The sequence below is a fragment of the Syngnathus typhle genome, linkage group LG20 (genome assembly GCF_033458585.1).
Source record: "Syngnathus typhle isolate RoL2023-S1 ecotype Sweden linkage group LG20, RoL_Styp_1.0, whole genome shotgun sequence".
In the NCBI taxonomy this organism is placed as follows: Eukaryota; Metazoa; Chordata; class Actinopteri; order Syngnathiformes; family Syngnathidae; genus Syngnathus; species Syngnathus typhle.
Window position 1 is genome coordinate 1,598,977 of NC_083757.1, and position 25,114 is coordinate 1,624,090.

At 44.5% G+C, this 25,114-nt stretch overlaps 1 protein-coding gene across 2 annotated transcripts in view; it reads left to right on the forward strand.

The window, feature by feature from the left end:
* Positions 1-25,114, forward strand: part of trappc9 (trafficking protein particle complex subunit 9) — a 53,917-nt gene that overhangs the window by 20,921 nt on the left and 7,882 nt on the right. For both annotated transcript variants that reach the window (XM_061267654.1, XM_061267655.1), the window contains 4 exons: positions 4,306-4,448; positions 7,206-7,316; positions 12,971-13,123; positions 14,012-14,103. In XM_061267654.1, the coding sequence (XP_061123638.1) occupies positions 4,306-4,448; positions 7,206-7,316; positions 12,971-13,123; positions 14,012-14,103 (499 nt within the window). The remainder of the gene's footprint in view (positions 1-4,305; positions 4,449-7,205; positions 7,317-12,970; positions 13,124-14,011; positions 14,104-25,114) is intronic.

Below are 25,114 nucleotides of genomic sequence, written 5' to 3' on the forward strand. Positions count from 1 at the left end.
AGCGCAGCATTTCCCGTCCAATTCATAGAGCGAGCGAGCGAGCGGCCATTTCATTCTGGCAACACCGGAGTTACGGCCCTGTTAGGTATTGGGATATTTCCAGTTGGATACTTTTTTGTTTCTGGACATCTCGTTGTTTTTTTTTTTTTTTTATATCACATGGAAGCCAATAACATCTTGTTTTATGTGGCGGGGTGCCTCCCTCGGGTGCCACGCGTCTCGTTCGTTGCACTTGATGGACCCTTTGTTGACCTGCTCGTTGTCATGTCTTAAACCCGGGCCGCGTCATCTCGTTATTACCTGCGGGGTGAATCTCCACCGTTTGGTATCTTTGTCATTTTATTGGTTTACCACCGGGTCTTAAAACGTCTTGGGTCCAGGGTTAGCACTTTTGAAGACACACTCAGAATCCCGTTTAGGGACTGAAGCCAGGACGTGCTTTTTAGTTTTTCCACAGAGATATGAATAGTACAATAGTCAGAGACATTTGAGTGGATGTCAAATACAGGAACATTTTGCACTTCATATTTGACATTTCAGAAAATACCAACATTTTTAACCTATAACATTTTCTTGTTACAGTAGCACTCAAGTAATGTTCCGGGGATTGTATGGAGGGGAATGAGTCAGTGGGTGACAAATAAGTTTTTTTGTTTTCTTTTCAAATTGGAGGCAGGTGATTACTTTTCGACCCCTACGGATCTTATTCAAGTCATTATGACGTTTCAGAAACAGCAAAAAGTGACAATTTTGCGTTGATGTATGTTGGGGACGCTCAAGCTCGAACCCCAGAAGGTTCACGAGCCGCAGCTTGAGAACCACTGGTTTGTTTTCCGTCTGCTCACCTTTGAGATACCTATTATTTATTACTTTGCAAATAAACTCGATGCTATTGTTTCAGGATGAGGTCACAGAGAGTAGCAAATGTGTTTTTTTTTTATCTTTATGATCCATTGCTCCGGACACTCCGCAACGGGTACCGAACCCACGCAGTCATGAATCATGATAAAGTTGGCTTTGTTGACTCCCGGTGCCGTGCCTTGCATGCCAGGCTGCCAGCATGTAATTAATAGAGAGTCAAGCATTTCATCATACTTACTAGACTTCACTTCATGTGTGAAATCCAGTCAGCCCCGGCCGAGCGTGCTCCCATACGCCGCCGCGCGTAGCCGTCCGACCGTATTGCAGTCGCCCAGAACGAGAGATTCGGATGCCACCGTGCTGCGCCATCCGTTCCACTCGCGTTGGCGCTCGACAGGTAATTGTTGCTGACGTCTGCGTGCTTGTGTGTGTTTGTAGCCACTCGCCCGTCCAGGTCTATTCCGTCATCGTTTCAAGCTTTTCGGACTCTTTGGGTTTCAGATTGAATTTTCTTATCTTCAGTGGGGAGAAGTGCAAGGAGTGAGTAAATGAACTTGGACAAATATTTTTACGACGTCTATACTTGACCTAGTTTCATTTTTTTTGTGACTTAGTTTGAGCAAAGCGAGGGTCACATATTTTTGTGAGCAGAAAACTAAAACTAATAGCAAGTGGATAACAATGTGATTTTTTTTTTTTTTTTGCCACCTGTGTCCATTTTGAATCTAACTTCACAGTTTTGCGGCCACCTGGAAATTTGTGCTTCACAGTCGGTCGGCCCTGGGCGCCAAACTCGCTTTTTTTCCCAGTGTTATGGGGCTTGCTGGTTAATGAAGTGACACCTACAAATAGCGCAAGCAAAAAAAGAGCTCCCCTGTTTGCGGCACCCGTGGGTTCGATGTTCGCCTCTCGCCTCGACTCACACTTGAACGGAGGCTTTGCCAGGTCTACTTCAAAACAAAGCTATATCTTCAAGGCAAAAAAATGCAGGGTCAGCAGTTTTGATCCGATTATTCCAAAGCTTTTTTTTTTCTTAGATGGGAAAAGAGGCATCAAATGTGGTATTAGAAAATCTCCCGCACAGGGCAATAGAATCCTATCAACAGGATGTTTTCTTCTAAACTTCCCACTTTTGTATGGCAACTGAGCACCCTGGGGGGCGAACTGATTGGTTCAGTGATTGACACTCGGTGCGGTCCCAGCAGTACTCCAGATAGCTATATTGCATCCCAATGCCCTCCAGTCATCACTTAAGTTTTCCACAGGGGCCGACATCGCAATGCGACTAAATATCTCTCCTGGCTGGCGGCTTGCTTTCGTGCTAGCGAGCAGATGCTTCCTAAGCGGGGTTCAAGTCTTATTTGAAGGACAATTAGGTACACAGTCAGCCTTTGCCTAACCTCATCGAAAGCCATCAAGAGCTTCCATCTCGCTTTTCCAATACTGGCGAGAGGAGGGAAGTTGTTTGCGTGGAGCCTGAAAAAACGAAAATTGAGTCGAGGCTTAGTGCTAATTCTAATTTGGTTGTATGCGTTAAGATAAGGACGCTTGCGCCTTATCAACCAGCGGAAAATACGGCTGCCGGCGAGTAGTTATCGCCATTCGCTTGTGTGTTCATAAAGGAATCTACAAACGGGAGTACAAGAGCGATAAAGACGGCTGCACGTGTTTCGTCATCGTGATGTCTTTTTGGCAAATGCCATCACAGATGTTGTTTTGCATTTTACCATGACACCGATTCCTACGAGAGGCTCCTTTACCTCCTCAGGCGAGAACATTTGGAAGTGTGGACCGCTTCAACCCGCGGCACTTTTGTCATTTTTGGTTCCTGGCACTTTTAAATCAGCGTTGATGGACGCTGGTGACGTATGGCAGGTCAAGCTCGTCTTTTACATTGACGGCTAGTTTTTGCTCCGTATACTCTTACGGCTGTACTTTGTATGGATTTTCACGAGCCCTAGGAACAAAATTACAATTTGATAAGACATACACTACCGTTCAAAAGTTTGGGGTCACAAAATTGTTTGGGTGACCCCAAACTTTTGAACGGTAGTGTATATATTTATTTAGATAATTATTTATAGATTATATATATAATCTTCTGTGTAAAAATCTTATAATATATATCTATACTTATATTCATAGATTATATATAATTTTATACAAATATAAGATATAATTTATAATATTTAATTCATAATATTTTATTATAATAATATTTACACTACCGTTCAAAAGTTTGGGGTCACCCAAACAATTTTGTGACCCCAAACATTTGAACGGTAGTGTAGTTGTGGTCAAAAAGTTTGAATGGAGATTCTCCAGCCAAACCAAGTGTTCTAATCCTAATCTCGACGACCCGGCGTTCGTGGTCGAACCTCTTTGATGGAGCTGGGCCCTGCGACACGCTCACTTCTGCCGCCGTCAGCTTATTACCGCCATTTCTCAGTCCGGTGTGATTGAAAAAAGCTTCCCGAAGAGTTGGAGAGCCGACAGAGAACACATGAGGGACTTTTAGTGCGTTGCGGTCGGCAAAAAAAAAAGGAATACGGGAATCCGTGTTTGCCGGCGTCTCGGAGACAATCGCGACTCCTCCGGAGACTCGTGCCGAGGCCATTAGTGCCGTACAGGCAGCCGGCGGATCACAGCGCTTCCTTCAAATTATACTCTGCTTACATTCCCTGTGCTGGCATTTTCTATAAAATGCGGAAAAAGTATCGGAGAAAACATTTGGCAGAGGCATCGGCCTCACATCGACAAACACTTTTTGTTTCGCCCCATGAAATATTTGCAGGGCGTTATCGGCACAGCCTGTTTCGCCTCTGCCGCTGTGCAAATAGAGTTAAAATGTCATTCTGTAACTGCATTGTTATTAAAGATTTCAGCGAAAGATAGTTTGGGCTATTTGCTTGGCACTGTTTGCGTGTTGTTGTTTCTTTGTATGTGTGTGTGGGTAAACAGAAGGCATCAGCTTTGCTAGCTTTTGCTGCGTGTAAATAGAACCTCAGCCAAGTCGAGCGAAGTGCTGGCAAAGGAGATGTCCGTAAAAAAAAAAAAATACAAAACGTCTACGCTGTTCCTTCCTCTCCACAGAGGACTTCACAAAGGCAGCAATTGGCGCTCAATCTTCTCTCCTTACAATTTAGGAAGCCACATGTTGATTCCAAATCCTGGCTTTGAGACACCAATCAAAGCGCCCGGCTCTCCGCTCAAAGCATTCCGCACTTCCGTTTCATTAAACAACACAATAGCTGCGCCGCCATGCATTTCAGTTTTCCACCGTAATGACTTTTGATGCGTCGCTCTTAAAAGCGGTCGTAGCGCTTGGGCTGATGGAATGGCAAAATAACGCGCTGCCTCCGATCTGACCTCCATTACAACATGTTCCTCCACGAAACACTATTATTGTGGGCATATTTCTTAGTTTTTTTTTTTTTTTTGCAGACTTTAGAGGCGGTCCTCAACTTCAAGTACTCCGGCGGAGCTGGCAAAGTGGAGGGCTATTACAGGGAGCTGTCCGTCGGGGTCCACGTTGATGTCGAGCCGTCTGTGTTCTTCACCAGAGTCAGCACCTTGCCCGCAACCAGGTAACATACAGCGAGGACAATTGCTGTCAATAAAGAAAGACTAAAAAATGTTGACTAAAGTGCCCTCACAGCGACAATCTGGGTTCATTTGAGCATTTTCCCTCCCCGGTGATGGACTTCACTCAACGTGCCTCGTACGCTATGTTCGATTCCTTGTCACTCTGACTTTTCAGCTGGACTCCCTTCTGAAACTGGAGGTGGGGGGGACGGGGGGGTTGCGATGGTGGCAGCGTAATGGCCGCTTGAGATGAACCATTAGCCGTAATAATACCCAGAGCGTACGCCATCCATCTTGAGGTCAGGGCTGATAGATGGCGGGGCTCGCCTGTCAACCGTTGAGGTATCTCGGCGGGGATTATCTGCCTTATCGGATCATTTCAAGCTCAGAATATTTGGCAAAAATGAAGATTTTAAATGCTCAGGTGAAGGTTCATTTGCATCTTCCAATATTGCGACCAAAATAGTTTATATTCCAAAGGTTTATACAGTTTTTTTTTTTGTATTTGGACTTCTAGTTTGACCTGTTTCTCAATGATAACTGTCATGAATTTTGTCACCCCAAACCACTTAGAACTGGTCTTGCTCCTTTTGCAGAGTCGGCACTTTCTTATTTTATGCCTACGCTATGTCTTTTCTCCAACATTGCTCTCTCTTTTCTCACGTCATCATTTAGTCAGCACATTTGACTTTTTTTTTTGTTCCCGGGGCCTTTTTTTTTTAATACATAAAAACATGTGCCCGTAAATTCCATTTAGCGGCTACGGCATCATTTAAACAGCATTTTTCTCCAACCTGGCTGCAAGGCTCCCCTTTGACCTTTGCTGGGAGTGACACCATTTTGTTATTTTCCTCCGACTCGCTCTTTGTCCGTATAAAAGGTGTCAGATGTGTTCAACGGAGTGGCAGTGCGAAATACGCAGGGAAGAAAAAAAAAAAAAAAGACATTGTATATTTTGCACCTTGGGAATAAAATGCCTTTTTTCCACAAAACTCTCCCTTGGGATTTGACGGAAGTCAGTTACAGCAGCAACATTTGTTGCTTTGTCGCCAACAGCTGACGGATGTGCGTGCCGCGGGAAACGGTCCACTTTTACTTCTGTGCTCCGAATGTGATTTTACAAATCAGTTTATTCATAGCCTAGCCAGCTAAAGTAGCCCTTTATGACTAGGTTCTTATCCATTTCCACTTGTTTCAATAGAATGCATATTTAGTGGACTTCCTACAACATCAGCACTTCCAGACTCATTGATCAATCTCATGCTTTTTTTTGTCTTCTCTCCCAACCCACCCACTTTGGCATTTTGTCCTTCTTTTTCAGATTTATGATCTGACCCGCAATGAATGGTCAGTACTAGCTTTGGAGACTTTTCACAATATCCTCTTCTCCCCATCCACCCGACTTCATTTGTTCGCAGACAGTGGCATTCATTAACTTTCTTCTTCTTTCCCCTCTGACACACTTGCTGCTGTACCTGAAATAATCCTGAGTAAAGGTCGTCTTCCTTAGTCACCAGGGCGTATGAAGTCTAATTTTACCTCGCCAGTGCTTTCACGTTCCTCCCGTTCTTTGGCATTCCAGCGACGGCGGGGGATTTAATCCTTTCACCGTTATCAAAATGGAAGACCTTATTGGCAGTTTTGAATCATTTATCCACTTGAAATCGACATGCCCTCCCTTGAATGCTTAATAAATTTGGGCTCCGTCAGGGGAGGGGTCGAGCCGCCCGGCGCTTCCACTATTGCTCAGTGTTATTTTCGGCTTGTTCTTTTGGAGCGAAGCTTACATCCAGAAATCCACATTGTCTGGTGTTTATATCCCCGTCTTGATCTGGCTTGGACAGCGCAAGAGCAATGAGTCTGTGGTTCTTATCGGGTGGCTCCGATTGATTGCCCCGGCCTATGAATCGGTAGCTCGCCCCGCTCGGCCTGTTAATCACGTCTGCCGACAGAGACAACAAGACAATTAAAGAAACATAGGTTGGCCTAAAAAATATGCTCCTTTAATTGCCGCCGCGGTTTATTAGCCACTTGGGCCAACCCGCCGTAATCCTCCATTAACTCAACGATTGGAGGGACAGAAAGCGAGCTGGGAATGACTTTCCCTTTTGCCCGGAGGCGAAACCAGCTGATGGGATGTTTAATTTACACTAAGCGCAGATTTTTTTGGGGAACAGCTTCTATATATTCCTTTGCTTTCTAGACACTGTAATTACGGCTAATCCTTTGTGTTTTGCGTCATGGGAAGTGGCGGGTGGTAAATTCCCAGTGAAGATGAATATCGAAACAGGAGGTCCTCATTTTACGTTACGTTCCTACGACATTGCTCAAAAAAAAAAGAAAATGTCAGTCTACTATTTTGAGATAAATCTAATTCCTTTTCATCCATCATTACCAGAAGACGAAATATCCACTTAGCTTAAAAGCCAGTATGGTCTCCTCCCTCCCGTTTGATCTCAATGGCAAATTTGGCCCCTCTTGTGTTTTCTCCTGCTCCAACCAGGCCTCCACACTCTCATGAAAGCGTCGCTTCCTTTTTGATGTTCTGACAAGGATTGATGGAGCCTCCAACCGGGCTTCAGAACCTCTTTTAGACATACAGGTGTCAGTGAAATGTCTCTCGAAACTTTTGCGTGAGCCTCGCATTTAATATTTTTGACGTCTGTAATCATCAATGGCACCGAATGAGTTCATTTGCATTCTTGCTGTGGAACTGACTTAAATGTTTTTTTTTTTTTTCCTTCTCCTCTTCCCCACAGCACCCGTCAGTGCCATCTCCTGCTGGATATCTTCAACCCAACAGAACACGAGCTCACCGTCAGTGCCAAAAACAACCAAGACCTGGTTCTCCATGCCAGCGAGTGCCAAAGGTAAGCACGTTTTCTAAATCGGGAGGGATGAACAGGCTGCAGCACCCCCGCAAAATCTGCGCCAGAAATGACATGTCGCCCGTCGGGGTATGCCGAAGAATCTCTTCGGCTTTTTGCTCCAGAATTTTTAGCAAATACGAAAGGGCCGTTTCAAACTAAAATCACCGACTGAGGCGAGACATTTCACGACTTCCCCCAACTTGTGACCCCGCAAGAAATATGCGGCAATTATCTCACGTCTTAAAAAGTCTTATTTTGGTGCTCCTTCACTGGGAAACATGTCCCCGTTTCTCGGCAGAGTGGCAAAATATGATTACTGTCAGTATTTTCTCTCCGTAAACGGACCGGCGAAGGCACGGTGACTCATAAGCCTTTTCCCACGGGGATGGAATGTCATTGTGTAAAATGACTTGGACAGTCAGCGTTCTAGGAAGAAGGAATAAATACACTTGAAGCGATAGAAGCAAATGAAACGCCGCTCGAAGGGTATCGTGGGGAATTTTTCAGCGTGAGCCGTTATTTTCTGGAATGGAAATAGATACCGTAATTTTCGGACTATAAGTCGCACCGGAGTAGTATAAGTTGCACCAGCCATAAAATGCCCCAAAAAGTGAAAAAAAACATATATATGTATATAAGTCGCTCCTGAGTATAAATTGCCCCCCCCACCCAAACTATGAAAAAACTGCGACTTATAGTCCGAAAATTACGGTAACAGTCAACTGCGCGTGGATGGAAATGTGGCCCGTGTAATGAATGAATGAATGAATAAAAAAATACATTTAACATAGGGACATAATCAGGATATTTAAGGCAGTTTTGGTCGCAAAACAACGATCAATATTTTTTGCCTATTTTCTGATACGACGGAGCAAACCAGCAGCAGCACGAGATCTCGGATTTTGCATCCAGAGCAAAACAAGGCCGCAGGCTGGCGAATCCCCCATCTCGCGAGGCACGCGTCATATCATCACACCTCCCCAGCCGTCCCTCTCGCGTGTCATTTGGTATTTTGCTTGGGACATGTCAGGCTCGAGATGTTTTCTGAAGTCTTTGTATCCACCATGCGCAAAGGTAGGCTTTTGAGCCCGACAAGCCGGAAAAACGATTCTGTCAATCACGCTCAACTGTATGACTAGCGAGTCAAGGTTACACTTCCAGGTTAGTGTGTTTAAAACAACAGTGTGTCTTCTTCAACTCAGAATCGGAAGTCTTATCGGGGAAAACTCGGTAAGGTCGTGGCCTAGCCAAAGGGCGCTTAAGAGACTCCTCGGTAGTCTTCCCACATGACTTTGCAGTCAGTGCCCAAAGCGTAAAGACATGGATGAGAGAGTTTTGTGTGCACAGAGCCTTGACCTCAACTTGATACACCTTTGGAGGAATCGAAGCCCAGACTGACAGCCAGCCGCTCTCGTCCAATATGTCCGTGTGACCTGGTAAACATGCGACGACTCAACGGTGAACATTCCCGTGAAGCCATCCCTAAATAATGCATTTCAATGGCCGTCAATTATACGCCATCCTACGTTTTCGTCACAATTTGGTGCCGTCCTCGAAAGGCAATTTTTACGTACGAAAGCCCTTTGAGCAATACGTGCTTTGATTGTTTGCGCTCTTAAATATGGAGTAGCCCACGATATTTTCCTGGAATTCAAAAGCAATTTGAAAGAAAACAACGCCTACAAATGGAACACCAAGAATATGAAACGGGGAAAATATGACATTCAATGGATGTTTTTATCTTGCTGAATGTAAGGATATAAAAAAGAGAAAGTTTCGATTTTGGTCCAGTAAATGACATTCTTTGACGTGAAGGCAATATTTCACATCGGAGTGTTGCTTTTACGTCCCCGTGTCATTGAGTGCAAAGTTATTACCCGCTCTTTAGCTCCTGGATGATGTTGGCGGAGTGAGACATCGCACCGTTTTGTGTCGCCGTCCCCGAAGTCCGACGCGACATCACACAGCGAGTGTCTCACAAAAGTGTAAATGGCACTTTTGCGATAGAAAATAATCTGCTTGCACAGCAATATTTTTTCACTGTGACTAAAAATAACTTTACACAACACGATGTTGAGTTGTTGTTTCTTTTTTGGCCCAACATTTTTTGATTTTGACTCTTTAAGTAAACCGTTAAATAATACAGTTACAATAAATGAAGTATTATTTTATTATATCGTAATCTAATAAAGCTTAATATAGTTGGCCCGGACTTTTCTCCTTTGCTTTTATCAACAGACGTGTCCACGCCTCAGCGCACGGGCTTTTCAAACAAAGCTTGTTTCCATGGTGACCACCTTCACCCTTTGTGGTTGCAAGGCACATCATGTATTTGCAGTCAGTTATCCCGCCCGTCCGTTTTCAGTAAATCCCAGTTGGACATGAATCCTATCATTTTTTTTCTCTTCTCCTCCTGCAAGGATGTTTGCTCTGCCGCTCTCATTTAAATTTCCGAAATGCTCATTACATGCACAATATGCAGTGTCGTGTTCAATAAAGAAGGAAATAGCTGTGCACGCAATGTTTTCTGAAAACGACGAGAGCCGACAGTCGTGATGCACGTCCCCCCAGACAATTCCCAACTTTTGTCATATTTGCTCGGTGGAAAATTCTGTTTTTCCTCTCAGCAAATGTTGGCGAGATAATATCTTCCCCGGAGATGTCTGTTATCCCCATTGGTGCCGGTGAAATGAGATTTGCTGGAGGTACTACATCAGGAGGTTTAAAAAAAAAAAAAAAAAATCTTTCTTAAGATGTGCTTTTGAATGTAAGACCAACTTACAAGCTGCCCTTTATTTAAGACATTCTGAAAAGTTGTTTTTCTCTTAGTCTTGATTAGTCCGCTGTCGTATGGTGTTCCACAGGGTTCACTTGTGGGGCCCCCTTCCTTGTTTTATTTCGACACACAAACAGAACATTCAGACGTACAATCTCTGCACTTCGATATAACGTGATGTAGCAAAGGAACACTTTTGTCCTAGCCATCTGTCACAGATTACAAACATAATATAGTGTGCAACTGCCAATTGGCTAGTTCTCCATTCAATTTAAATATTCATGAAGGCAACTTTTCCAATCACCTGTGATTTGACCTCCCCTACGGCAAAGCCGAGCGATAGTCGCCGATCAGACGTGTATTTTGTGTCACCCTTTATTTTCAGCGGGAGAAAAATCCCTCGCTTGAAATCCAGCCGTGGCTCTTCTTGCTTGATATCGTCTTCATTCGCCCCGTGCCAAGGCCTCTCACTTGCGCCTGACCTCCCGAAGGACCTTCTGGCTTCTAACAGCACAAACAGAAATAGCCCGCTCTTGTCAGCCCTCGTAATAGTCTCCCGCCCCTCACTTTTAATGACAGCCGGCGCATTAGAAAATCGTCTGCACGGTAACCTCCGAGGATGCGCCGGTGCGTTCCGTAATTGGCAGTGTGAGGATTTGTTTTGGATGTAGCGCAGCATACTGAGTGAGGCAGGGATGGGCGGTTGCAGCCGCCGCCACCTCAAACAAAGGGTTACACCGAGTCAGCCGCAGTCTAAAAATAGACGCTCGCTCTCGCCTGCCTCTGCATAGGCTTCCATGGATCTCCGCCCTAAGCTCTCGCACGTGAGCTAAAAATAAACCGCCCTAATGAAAACACGAGCTCACGGCTTCTTCCCCTGCGGCATAAAGTCGTCGGAGGAAGGATGGCTGTCGTGAAAACCATTTGAAATGGAAAAGATATCCAAGATTATAAAATATAGCAGCATTGACGTGGCATTGTAATCTCGCCAAAGCCAAATCCCACCATTCCGCAAATACGTGCTCCATTGCTCTCCGTGGATTTTTGTCGACAATGGCAACATTTCAGAAATGAGAATGGGCCCATATGCTTTGATGTAATCATTGTGTACTTTTGGCGGAAAGGTAACATGACATTTAATTAGCAACGGGTCGCTTCCCAGCGACCTTCTGAGCCGGCGTTATTCCCGCCATTAGACCGGCATCGCTGCCAACTTATTGTGAGATGGCGGTAATTAGAAGCCCAATGTCAGGGGTCAAGCCCGACGGACGCAATGCTTTTTGACGTGTGTGGTTTTTCAAATAGATGTGTGGCGGCATCTTCGAGACCGTCTTCCCGTTAATTAGCAAAAGCGCAGAAGGTACAATAGACCCGTGTCTGTGTTATACTGCTCCCTGGAGGATAAAGTGCACACACCAGAAGGAGCAGCACAATGACCATCGAATTGATACAGTCAGTTCAGATATAATTGTATATTTTGATGAAGTACTGCACAAGATTATAAAACATCACACCAATTAGATCACAAAACCATTTTTCAGTGGAGGATTCAAGAATAAAAGATCACGCATTGATTCCCGTTCATTGTTAACATTTCACCCGGCTGGCTAACTTGATGAGGAGGGCGTAGCGTAGCACCTCTGTATTTCAAGAGGACTGTCAGCAAACCAAAGGTTCCGCCAAGCGTGCCAGACGCCGCTGCCTTGAATGGATTTCATCAAGCAAAATAGCCCGGATAATCATCTTTGAATTGGATGTGCTGATAAATGCCTCCGTCCGACTCCGAAATAGATCACCTCTATCTTGCCGTAAAACTCATTGGGAGTCATGAACATGCCGATGAGATACACTCAGCCAAAAGAAAATAGAATCTTGAACTTACAAAATGGATGCAAACGTGTAAGAATACCCAGATCCTAAACGCTCATTCCTTCCTCAACCCAAGAAGTCAAATTTCATCAAAGGCGTTATCGAGCGAGACAGGGAGACGAAATCGACTGCGACGTTCGGCGCCGGGATGTTCCTCTGTGGCCACTCCAGCACGCGCTGTGTTATTGAAAGTCTCGTAACGGTTTAGATTGGTTTGCGGGATGGCCTAATCCTGAAAAGGATGACACAATCATATCGCAGAGAAGAGACCAAAACGCGTCGTGCCTGCAAACTTCTCTCTTGCCGTACCAAGAGATTTTTCCGGCTAGTAAAATCGGTCCATAACATGAATGGAAGCGTCTTACACGGCTTGACTGCAATTATTACTGAAGTCGTTTGGTAGGTAGAAATTATAACTCGTCGGTTTGATATGAACTGCTGCAGTGTTTAGGGAAGAAAAATGAAGTACCGTAATTTTCGGACTATAAGTCGCACCGGAGTATAAGTCGCACCAGCCATAAAATGGCCAAAAAAAGTGAAAAGAAACCCATATATATGTATATAAGTCGCTCCTGAGTATAAGTCGCCCCCCCACCCAAACTATGAAAAAAAAACGCGATTTATAGTCCGAAAATTACTCGCCCGCAAAGACCAGCAAGCCTTCTTTCTCCGTGTCCATTTGCCTTGCGGTATTTCTAGTTTTAGCGTGTGCAATGTGTTTGAAGAACGGCAAAGCAGCAGCCGTTTGAAAACGGGACTTCAGTGGTTGACGTAAGCCGTACGCCGCTAATCTTCAAAGGTGAGTGTTGTTCTGCTGCCAGACCTGCCTGCCGTTTAGCCGCCCGTGTTGTTTTGAAGCGTCATTATCTCATTTTTTGCTGCTTTGTTGTAAAAGCTGCCTGATGATAATTGCAACGTTTTCTTCTTTGATGCGTCTCTGGACTCCATTCTTTTTGGTATCACAGTACGTGAAGAGATGTGACAGATGAGATCATTTTCTCTCCTCCAGGATGGCCATCCAGGTTGACAAGTTTGACTTTGAGAGTCTGCCGCCGCCCGACCAGGAGACAATTTGCTCGACTAGCCTCAAACAGCTGGAGGAGGAGCGACAGCATGCTCAGGGCTGCCAGATCAACAGCAAGCTGGGCATCTGTTGGAGCATCATATCCTTTTCCGCTGGCTCGAATTGGCCTGACGTAAAACACGTGGAATGGAGTTTTGGGATTTATTATTCAGTCTTTATCCGCCTCACTCCATAAGGCTGCCGTATATTTTTCAAGGCGTGGAGTAGTGTCGGATGTGCGTCAGAAGTCAGACGAGTGATAAAAGACATCTGGAGTCTACATCTGGAGGCCCTCTGGCCAGCGGGGAACTTGTTCCTCAGCGCTGACAGATGGCGACGCTTATGGGCTCCGCGCTTGACACTTTGACACGGCCAGGCAATGTTCCTGCGTGTCAATCCGAACGCCGAGCCATTACTCACGCCGGCATTGTTTCGGGCTTCTTGAAAGATAGACTTGGAGACGGTCTGCTCTCTAAGGCAGGCGTGTCAGACTGGTTTTTAGTCAAGCGGGCCGACATCTGAGCCCTGAGGAACTCCATTCATTCTTTCCCCATTTAGCGTCACTCGTATTTTACGGAAGCTTCTTTGGACTTGTCGCTTGCTGTGCGGCTAAGGTTAATCGAAGTGTGTTGTCGCACCGTATCTACTCCGCATCCAAATGTCAGCCGTGTCGATTATCGCCGTATATTATCTCGATAATTGCTCCGCGATAGCCATATTTGCTGCCGCGCGGTATCGATCAGTTTGTTACTACCTCTGGAGTCGGCTTACAAAAACATATTTCCCAGCAGTCCTTGACATTTTGAGGTGAACACTAATGGCCGTAATAACCCGACTTTAGTTTGTGTCCTTAAAAGCAGACCACCCCAGACGTTTTGTAACGAGCGGCGAACGTTCACCAGAGTCCGAACCGAGCGTGAAATTCGAAATCGACTCGATCAAGTCGATCCCAACGGTTTCTCGGTAGCGTTCCTTAACCACAGCCCACCCTTCCCTGCGGCGTCACGGCGAGGCCAGCGTGGAAGGAGTCCTCAACCAGCTGGTTCTGGAGCACCTGCAGCTCGCTCCCTTGCAGTGGGGTGAGTCTCATACGACATTTTTGTTTTTGGCCAAAAGAAAGTTGGCTCGCCATTGGTCCCCCGGTTATCCCGTCACCTCATTACCTGCCATTTAGCATGTGAAGCCCCGCAACTGGTCTCAAGCCATGTTTTTATTTGCATGTCTATTTTGGAAAAATAGTGACAGCAGCTAGGCTAGCGCGCGAACCTCCAGAGATGCACTTTTTTCGTTCGCACCATCTGCGATCATCATTGTCACTTTCGATTCACCCAGGGTGGCTTTTTTTTTTCTTCAGCGACACTTTGTATTGGGCAGTGCCAGCTTTGTGATTAATCAGCTGGGGCTATTGTGTCTTTTTTTTTTTTTTCCCCGACAAAAAGAAAGCAATCTGCAAAATGAGGCAATGGAGCAGATCAACATTGTCGGAAAAAGTCGATTTTATTTTTTTTTTGAAGATAGGCGGAAGGTATTGTGAAGAATCGATCTTCCCTCTTTGGGGTAAAGTCTGGGAAAAAAAAAAAATTCCTCACTTTTCCAGTCTCGGCCTTGCTGATTATATGAGCCGAGTAATTTGCTTCAGCCCATTAGGATGCCTTTATCTGTGTTGCCAAAACTATCATAGGCTCAATTAGCGATGGAATTCAAGCTTTTCCTCCGCACCTAAAATTGTAAGTCTAATTGGATGCTTTGACTTGCTTTTTTTCTTAGCGTTGCACGTAGAGAGTAAAATTAATAAGCGCTTCTTGCCAAACATCCCATTTGTAGTTGCAGTTGTTTTCTAAAAATTGCATTTTTTTTTTCCTCCCATGTCTGGTGTTTTTCCGCCTTTTGGCAATTATCAGGGAAGAAGATGCTTTTGAAGATGCAAATGGAGGCCAAAACATAACCTTTTGAAAAAGTCAAAGTCATCGGAAGTTTTTAACAATTCCGCCACATCTCTCATTGCGAATCGGTTCCCACAGCGCGGAAGAGATTTGTTTTATTTATCTGCAAAACGCCGCTGCCGGGCTGCAACAAAAAGAAAGTTTACGTCTCCGGTTTGCGAGCTTGAATCGATAATATGAATCTTTCCTGATTTCAATAGATTCTTTGTGAGATTCATTTCATTTTAATTTTCCACCTCAGTGAAATTTGACGTGTCAGATCTTCTGTCATTTTGTTGACAGAATTTCAGGGCGGTGGGTGGTTGGGGGGGGGGGGGGGTGAAGCCCACCAAATTGTATGCGTCAAGCATCGATTTCCTCGCGTGTCTGAAAAGGGTAGACAGTTTTACAAACTCCCTAAATGCCAGCAGCTTAGTCTCGGAGATGCTCGGCTAATGTTTTTCTGAAGGTTACTGCCTGACTGCTTTTATTAGTATCTCTGACAACATTTTATTGCACTCGCCGACATCATAAGGAGGCCACTCTGCCTTCCCTTCCCGCAAGTGTTCAGAGGTTTGTCGTCGGGTTGGCAAGGGAACGAACGGGGAGCTGTCAGATTGTGGATGTCACTTACATATAGCGCTCCACGCCTTGATTAGACCACCCGCTTGGTCCGAGATGCAAAAATCCGTTGATATTTTTTTTCAAACGACGAAATAGTTGCTGATTAAAGCGTATTGTTCCACTTGTGCATTCCGTTGACTCAATCGGGTTTCACTACTTTTGCTGTACTTGTGTTTTCTCCCAGCCCATTATAGCAAAACGAAAACGCTATAAATCAGCTCGCTTTTTGGCCAATTTATCAACCATGACAAACTGCGCCATACAATATCGCTGCAACTTTAGGGAGTAAAAAAAAAAAAAAAGGGAAAAATTTATTTTTGGTTTAATAAGAAGTTCCCCTTTTTTTCTCGAACATCAAAATGAATTTAAATAAATGCGTTGATGTAAGCTTGAAATGAATGACAGCTGTTGCAAAATTGCATTGCCGAGTGAAATTCAATACGGTCCAAGGCGTGAAATTGTCGTACGTATTGAAATACTATTTTGGATTGTGAATGATTTTTTATTTTTCTAAATCATGTGACTCATGCATATTCATTTAACAAAAAATACCGTAATTTTCGGACTATAAGTTGCGTTTTTTTTCATAGTTTGGGTGGGGGGGGCGACTTATACTCAGGAGCGACTTATATACATATATGGGGGTTTTTTTTCACCTTTTTGGGCATTTTATGGCTGGTGCGACTTATACTCCGGTGCGACTTATAGTCCGAAAATTACGGTACCCCACGGTGTAACATTCTTAACGTGAGATGTCACAACAGGTGTTTTTTAAAATGTCCTTTGCAACCTGCCGTTATGTAGATAAACGTATTGATGACAGAGTTGCGGCAAAGTGGTGCGCCTGGTCACGAGGCGTCACTATATCAACTTAATGGAGTGTCGCTAAACACACACAGTCCGCCCGGCCCATTGGAGGGATGGAGGTGACGCTCGCGCATCGCCTCACACACTTCAGAAAAGCACCGTCACATTATACCAAGTGCGCAAACTAAAATCAATTTGCAATTTGAAACCGTCGTGTCTCGCTCTCACTGTTTTGCTTAGAGCAGCAAAAACAGAAATGGCCTAAACTACCCCGCCCTTTCTCAATGGAAGACAAATTCACCCATGAATGGAAAGACAAATGTTTAGCCTGGAAGAGAGATGGAAAGAGGGAGGGTGGGGGCCGGCGCTGTAAAAGCCCAAGAGATAATCTAATAAGGCGCCACTTGCAAAGCAACTCACACGGTTGCAATTTTATTCACCCCCCCCCTCCCCCTGCAAACAGCCTCCTCACACAGATGGACATTTGGCTTTCGAGCACACACAGGGGGGATCTTACCTCTTGATGTAATATGACTCCAAGCCTTTGTCAGGTGCCCAATTGGCATAAGTGATGCAGGCTGACAAATGGCGCCGGTGCTGCTGCTGCGTAGCTCAGCCCCGCCCCGCCCCGAGCACCCAAAAAAAAAAAAAAACCTGGCTCACTCCAGTGGTGACGCTGATGAAATCCGCCACCTGAGAAGGATGATTGCAAAGCTCGGCTGCAATGAAAGAAGCTGTCTGAGTCCACGTTACTGGTAATTTGCGCGCGGATACACAATCAGAGTTCCGACAAGCACGGCTATTGAGCCTCCCCAAAGCCTGCGTGCATCTACGAACACCTCGTCAATTTCCTATCGTCGATCAGTTCTTCGGTCAAGTGCCCACCTCCGGCCGGGCCGGCCTATCTAATTCCGAGTTAGTATTCCGTGCGGATTTAAACCGTCGCCTGCTTCGAAACAGAACAAATTCTCCCGTGCCGACCTAATTGGCGCGCGGAGATGTCGGGTTAACTGTGGACGAAATTCCAAGTGTAAAGGCGGATTCTTTATTGCTCGCTTCCTCACTGTCCGACCGGCGGAAGAGAGAATCTTAAATTTGCAACGAGAGCTGCCCATTTAGCTGATTGATAGGACCAACGAGGTGCACTGCCTGAGCAGAGTTGGATTTATCTGCTTGTTTTTCACCTCTCTGTCGCCCGTCCGTGCTCTGTCAATCCACTCCCCCCCCTCCACCCACCTTAAACTTCTCCTGACAGCGATAGAAAGCCGACCCACACCTTTGTTGGGGCCCTTTTCCTCCACGGGCTTTAAATCTATAGGCGCATGTCTCAAATGGTCTGGAGGTTATTAGGGGAAGTGTTTTATAAATAAACACCTTGATCTGGGACTTTGTTTGTCCACATTGAGGGCGCCACAAATGTATTTTGGCGGTATTGCTTTTGCGCCTCTCTCTCTCTCTCTCTCTCACCTGTGTAAGGGAAAATAAACACAGCCGTGTTATTACTCCGCCGGCAGTATGCGTCATCAATCCTCATCAGGAGCAAACGCAAACAGATCATCGCTCGCATGTCTCGTTGAGGCTCCTACACGACTGGTAATGCTGCCAAATGATGGAAGGACTGAACAAAGTGTCGTTCCTCGGCTAAAAAGGCGAAATCAGAACACGGAAATCAGTCATGTCTTGAATACAAATGGACCAGCTAACACGGAAAACAATTACTGGCTAAGCGGGAACTACTTCAATGGAATAGACCTACTCAAAAATTGATTTAATACTTAGATATTTAAAAAAAAATTAAATAATTTGATAATTAAATCTATATTTTTTAATTTGGGTTATCTAATGAAGTCATCACTTTACATGGGGCTGTTTCAACAAGCCCCAGGGCGCTTGGCCTCCCGCGGAGCTCGCCAGTCTGTTTGACGGCGAGTGGCGACCCCCCCCCCCCCCCCAGAGACGAGTCCCTTATGCCACGCTCATCTTCATCAATGATACTCGGGTGCCAACTGAGTCATTCTCCGTACGTCTTAGTTATTTGCCGAATAACTTTTCTATCGTGTGTAGGTACCCCATAAAATGGGCAGATAATTGGCCGTAATAAAATCGAGGAGGGAAAGTACAGAAAGTTTGATCTCACTTTTGTCTTGGTGTCCTCTGAGCGCAATCCAAAAGTCAATGTTGATTTGGTTGTAAAAACCTTATTGTTTTTATTTGACTTTTTCCAGACCCCATTGGTAGTCGTGAGATAGTAGGGTTAGGCTGCAGTCGGTCAAATGTTATAGACAAATGATAATAATATTAGTCGCTGTGGACAGTTGGGGGTGGGTGAAATATTTTCTTCTTCCTGGGCGGGCATAACTGAAAATAATTGAAAAGCTCTGCTCCAGCCAAACATTGATTGATTTCCCAGAAGGCTCTTGTCTTTCATACACATTCTGCGCATGATTTCCTCACCCCGAATATTTATTTTGCACTTAATTGCATTAAAACTAGACTAGCATTAAACAAGCAGCATCATTTCACTTGAATTTAATAAGTTTTCCGTCGCCTATAAACTAGCATTCAATTTATTATTCATGCAGGGATGTCATATTTATGTTTTTTTTTTTTTAATTGGTTTGATGCTGACAATGCAGTGTTAATATTCATGTTAAAACCACAGACGGCTGGCTACCTGCAGCTGTCGCATGTATTGGACATGAGGTCTAGCGGGACTTTTTTTAAAGATAGGTTGAGCACAATCCTCCACGCCGGAATAGCAAGAGCGAGAAATTGCTTTAGCGGGTGACAGCATATCATGTGTGGTTTCGGTGCCACGGAACATCGTCGCCGTGGTTTCCCTGCAAAGTGCAGGAGGATGTATTTTTGGTCACACTTGATGAGAATACATTGTCACTTTTTTTTTTTTCTCTTTCTCCCCCAGACCTTTATTTGCATTTGCTGGCTGCCTCTCGCTTTCGCACAGGCGCCCACGCACGGGTAGTAACAGTGTCCCGTATGACACATTTGAATCTGCCGTCATTGCCTCTAATGGTGGCGACGGTAATTAACGGGTTCGCAGAGGCTACGCTGGCGGATTTGAATCTATGCGTCTCCAGCGTACTGATGACACCTAACCCTATAACTACTTCCATTAGTGTTTTCATCGGAATGTCCAAAACGGGAAAATCGGATTGCTTTTGGCAAAATAATGGACAAAAGCTATATTTGATTGAGTCTGAATTGATTCAAACTAAGTGAGAACAACCCCGTATGAATCATTTATGATTCTTTCATAATGCATGGAGAATTTTCAGCGCGGATAAACTCGGGCGTGGCACGTGTGCCCTCGCGCGTACAAGCGACACGCTTCAAAAGTCTGAACGCCCCGACGGCGACCATTCATTCAAAAGGCGTCCTTAAATAGGCGGAGAAGGAAAATAATTGGAGTTGTGAGTGAATCGATGGACTGGGTCATATATGTTGTTTGCTCTCGACGCACACGCGGGACTTTGGGAGCCACAGCGGGATGTACCGATCCGGCGTATCGACAGCCTTGCGCAACTGGGGACGAGGGAGGCCCTTTCATTATGAAAAGCGAGGCTTCTACTATAAATCACACGTTTGGCTTCACTCCCGGGGATTATGTATGAGATTGAGCGTTTTAACGATTACAGGTTAAGACGTTGCGGTGTCGTGACAAATCATCAGGGGGTCCATGGGTACAAAAATGATTTTATTAGCTATCAATCATGTCTATCGTTGCTTGTGACGGATTCAGTGACAGGGAGAACGATACAAATGTTTTTTCAGAAGAGTTACCGTAATTTTCGGACTATAAATCGCGTTTTTTTTTTTTCATAGTTTGGGTGGGGGCGCGACTTATACTCAGGAGCGATTTATATACATATATGTGTTTTTTTTTTTCACTTTTTTGGGCATTTTATGGCTGGTGCGACTTATACTCCGGTGCGACTTATAGTCCAAAAATTACGGTAAGTGATAATTGTGGTGTTTTTAGTGAAAGCTTTCGGCATGGCTAATTTCTCCGTCCATGGCCTTTGGACATATTATAAGCACAGGCAGCGATTTCTTAGCGGCTGATTCACTCTGGTATCAAACTGCGCCGAGCCTTTGTTCTCCTCTTTTGTCCGCTCTTGTCATTGTGCGAAACACCTGGTATTTCAAAACAATCACGCTTTGACGAGTAATTAGAAGCGATCCCTTTTGCCCGCTGCTCTGTTGTCAATGCGGCTTTGTGTCCTAAAACAAACCCTGAAAACCACTACAGGTGCTTCAGTGCTGTCATGCCGTTTTCGCCAAGCCGGTTGATAAAAAAAAACGTTGGTGGAATCCGGTTATTGGAAAATGATTGGGCAGCCATTTTGCCTCTTCGCTGTCGACTAAAAATGACATCATAGTGCCAAAGATAACGACCAATCACGGCTCGCCTGTTTTCTAGGTTCATCTCGTCTCCACTGTCTTTAATGAGCAAGTACAATCGGCAATCCATACATTTGTTCGTGAGGATGGGCGAGCAGCTTGCCGGCGGCGAGCTCCATCCGTCCAGTTAACCGATCCCCTCGGCTCCCACGGGGGCCTGTGTTGTGCCGTATATGGTGGCAAAGGTTAAGCGCTTAGTCAGAAGCACTGATGTCAGGTAGCGCAACCAGACCCCGGCCGGCCGGGTCTGTGGCTGCACGCGAGCGAGTGCCTGCGGCTCGCTTGGCAAATCAAATCTCACGGGTACTAATACTACCACCAAAAATCCAGTTTAAACCATTTCATGCCAGCATGAACAAAATATGACCAAATATTTTCCGATCATTACCGTCAGCATTCGGTTATTTTAAAATCCATAATAAAAATGTATTAATGCTCTCAGAATTTGCATTACAATGCATCTCAGAATCGTTTTTTTTTTGATTGGTCTTAGATATATATATATATCCATTGGAGTTTGACCAGAAATAAAGAAGATAAGATGCCGCAAAAGCAATGAAGAGATATTGATTTTCCTCACAGATGGATGTGCTGAGGCCCCATTGTTTATTTATTTTTTTATTTTTTTTATTGCGTGCGTTCAAGCTGTCATACATTCACGCACGTTCTTTCTGCACTGTATTATGGCAAATATCATATACCCTGAAGAGTTCTTTTAACAACGGACTACTCGAGACCTCGCATAGGTACGTGCGTCATTGTTTTGCCTTTTCAAAAAAAAAAAAAAAAAGCAATTCCCCTGAAAGTATAGACATGAAATTGTAATTCCGCCGAGGACAAACGGTATGCGGCGTAGCTCTGAATTATAAATGAAAGCAGAAGGACCTCAGCGCTGTTGCCGCTCTCGATTCAAACACTTTGTCGTGCGCACGCAATCTGTTCGTGTGACTTATTCTTACATTTAAAGAAAAAAACAAAAAGCTGCTCCAGCCATCCTAGTTTTGACAATGTTTAATTAAAGGGGAAACACAATCCAAAATATAAACTCCATAAATCAAACATGTCATCATTTTCCAGAATGTCCCTGGAGGTCCTTTGCTTAATTTATCGGCGTTATTGCCGTGCGTGTTTTCTCACGGGGCTTTTAACCAGACAATAAATTTAAGTTAACATGATATCACGACTGTGAAAAAAGCGACATGAGACTGAGGCACCTTCTGGTATGGGAGTCGGCGGGCTAACGCGGCTGCTTCAGAACGCCTCGTCGTCTGCTGCAAGTGCACGAACGGTCAAAGGAAAAGATGTTACGCATCTCATTATCCGAATGCGAGAAGGGTTCCCATGCACACAGCAATGTCTGGCCCGCGTAATTCAAGCTACATGCTACACAGAACGTTCATCTTTGTCAAGGTACGCCCGACGCTCGACATTCCTTGACCGCCATGCCGCAGCAGTTGTAATGTCGTGACGAAAAAGCCTCCGACTCGCGCAGCCCACACACACACACGCACACACGCTTTGGAGGCAAAATGACATACTACAGCGGCAAACGTGGGCAGCTGAGCGATGGAGGGATGAGAGATTCAGTCAAATGTGAGCCTGAAAAAAAAAAAAAAATCATCATAACATCACATGTCATAGATCCAGAGGACTGGAGGCTCTTCTAACATTGTCAGGCAAAGGCAATTTTTTTAGTTTGTCGGCTCCCCGTTCTCGCCTTTGGCGGTCAGCTGTGACTGCTTTACCGATATGATGAAAAACACAAAACACTTCTTTCTTTGGGGTTTCTGGAACCTATTATTATTATTATTAGATGTCGTTCAGATTTTTGTTAGTATAGTATAATCAGCAGACGTTTACAATTTATTAATTGAAGGTTTTTGTCAAGCATTGAGTCATTTGCATGCGCCGGGCCTCTTTCTTTCTTTCATTCTTTCTTTCTTTCTTTATATAGACGGCCAATGAAAGACATTTTAATGTCACTCTGACCTGCGTGGCTGTTTACTCAATGCCCTCGACCCATCTGCCACTCTGAGTTAGTTTCACTCCACGATCCCCCGTCCTTATGGCACTTGAAAGAGAAATGGCTGCAAAAACATGACACGGCATCATAGAAAAAAGGCTTCTTTTCGAAATAAGCGTGTTTTTTTTTTCTTTTTAAACGACATCATTTCAGGCTGCGACAAGCATAAATGCGAGCTAGTTGAACCACGAAGTGGAAAACAATACAGTTCTCAAATCAAATATTCCTCATTTAAAAACAGTTCATATGAGTAAGCAAAGTATTCAACCCGTGATATCGATTTAATACTCCTTTATTTAAAACAGCCAAGGTCTCTGAGGCAACTGAAAAACATCAAGTGCAAAAAAAATGAATAATCAAATCACAGAGGAATTTGAAAATGCAACAGGGAAAAAAAAAAAAAATCACCTTCAATTCCTTATTCAGCGGGCGGGATCGTTATTCCGTTAGCCGACTGCTTAATGCAACTGTAAAACTTTAACGGCTGTTTCATATTTAGCCGCCATATTTAGCCTGCATCATAAGCAGATTGTAACATACTTGCTTGACAGCAATTCCGACTTTCCAATTATCCGCGGCTTTTATTGTGACTAGCTGAAGTTTTCCGTAGCAGATTTTTTATTTTTTATTATATCGGCCGCTCGGAAACTCACTGCCCGGCCTTAGCCCCCCCCCCCCCCATTCATAAATATGTAGTGCTCATTAATACAAGCCAGCGTGTGGCCGTCAATTTGAAATCCAGCTGAATTGGCTTACAAGACGCCTCTACTGGGTACCCGGTCACAATTGTTAGTGGAAGAAAAAACAAACCCAAAAATGTTTGTGTGTGACCTTACTCTTCATTTTGAACATCACGTGGAATTTTTCAGCTGGTTTTAGAGTGCTTGGAAAAACAAATGAATAATGCAACAGCACTCAGTGGCTGCGGTGGGCCTTAATGAGATTTTTGGGCGCACCCAGTCATCTTGCATTAGAGGAAAACTGTAAAGGTGACCGAGGGCTTTAGGTCAAAAGGTCTGCTGAGGGTGGCTGAATGGCATTATGAATGGCGGAATCATCATTTTTTTTAAATGATGGGCTGTTTTCCGTCCAACAGCTGGAAATTTAAAATGATAATTGGGAAATATTGTCCGCGGACTTTCCGTGACAGATTGCACATTGCATTTGAAATGGTGCCCAATTAGTTTCAAAATCTGACAGTAAAAGTGTCAGACACAGAAATGCAAAAAGAAAAAAAAGAACTCAGCATATTTGCAACCACGGTTTATTTCAAATACAACTCCCAAACGCTTCAGCGCCATTGTGATATACCTAAATTGGTTTTACATGACCGAGAATGTAAACAAAAGAGCTTTTGTCATTCGGGCACGCGGCCGAGGGACTCAAAGTGCAGACTCAGCACTCCAAGGTGGTAGACTCCATTCAGAAAACGGGATTGGATTAGGAGCAGATCTTTATCGGCCAGCGTTTGAGGCTGATGAACCCCATTTGGTTTTCAAATGGGCGTGATGTGAGAGCTCCAGAATGCTTATTCCAGCCTGACTGTTTTTGTGATGTTCCCATTGTTATGAAATTGCAAATGCAATGGTGGGGGAGTCCGTGACGAAACGAGGACTTTGGAACTGGTCCAAAGGTGCGACCTAATGTAAAGCCTTTCTGACAGCAAACATGGCAGAGTGCTAATTGAGCTTTCAAACTCTCAATTAGACACTCAATTAAAGGCAACGGTTGCGGCACCAGGTTGACATTTTGCCTTTGGAGATGAGCTGTTATTTCGCTTCATTTACATTTACATTTGCAAAGTAGCGTCCGTCCGTCCGTCTGTCCACTCTAGACCGTCCGTCCATCATTGTGAAGCACCATCTGAGTTTCTTTATCCTTCTCAACAGGATTTAAAACGCAATTCACCTTTTAAGACGCAGATGTGAGCGTGCTCACTCAAGTCGTGAACGCTTCGAGCGTAACATTCAAGGTCCCTCGGAGTAAGGAGGGTTTACTGTATTAGACATTACAGGAGCATTAAAAAAAAATCATTACCAGTGCGTTTTTATAGAGCCGGCTCATGGGAAGTATCTATTTAAAACCACGCTTGGATGTAATTAGGGTCTAATGGCACATATATGTCGTGCGTTTCAGTTTACTGCAGTTGGGGGACATATCTCAAATTGGTTTATTGAGGAGGTGATTTAAGTTTGGCGATAAGCAGTATAGAAAATGGATAGAAGCCTATTAACCAGCGCAGTAAAATATAAAACAAGATCTTGCGATAGGACATTTTGGGGAAAAAAAAAG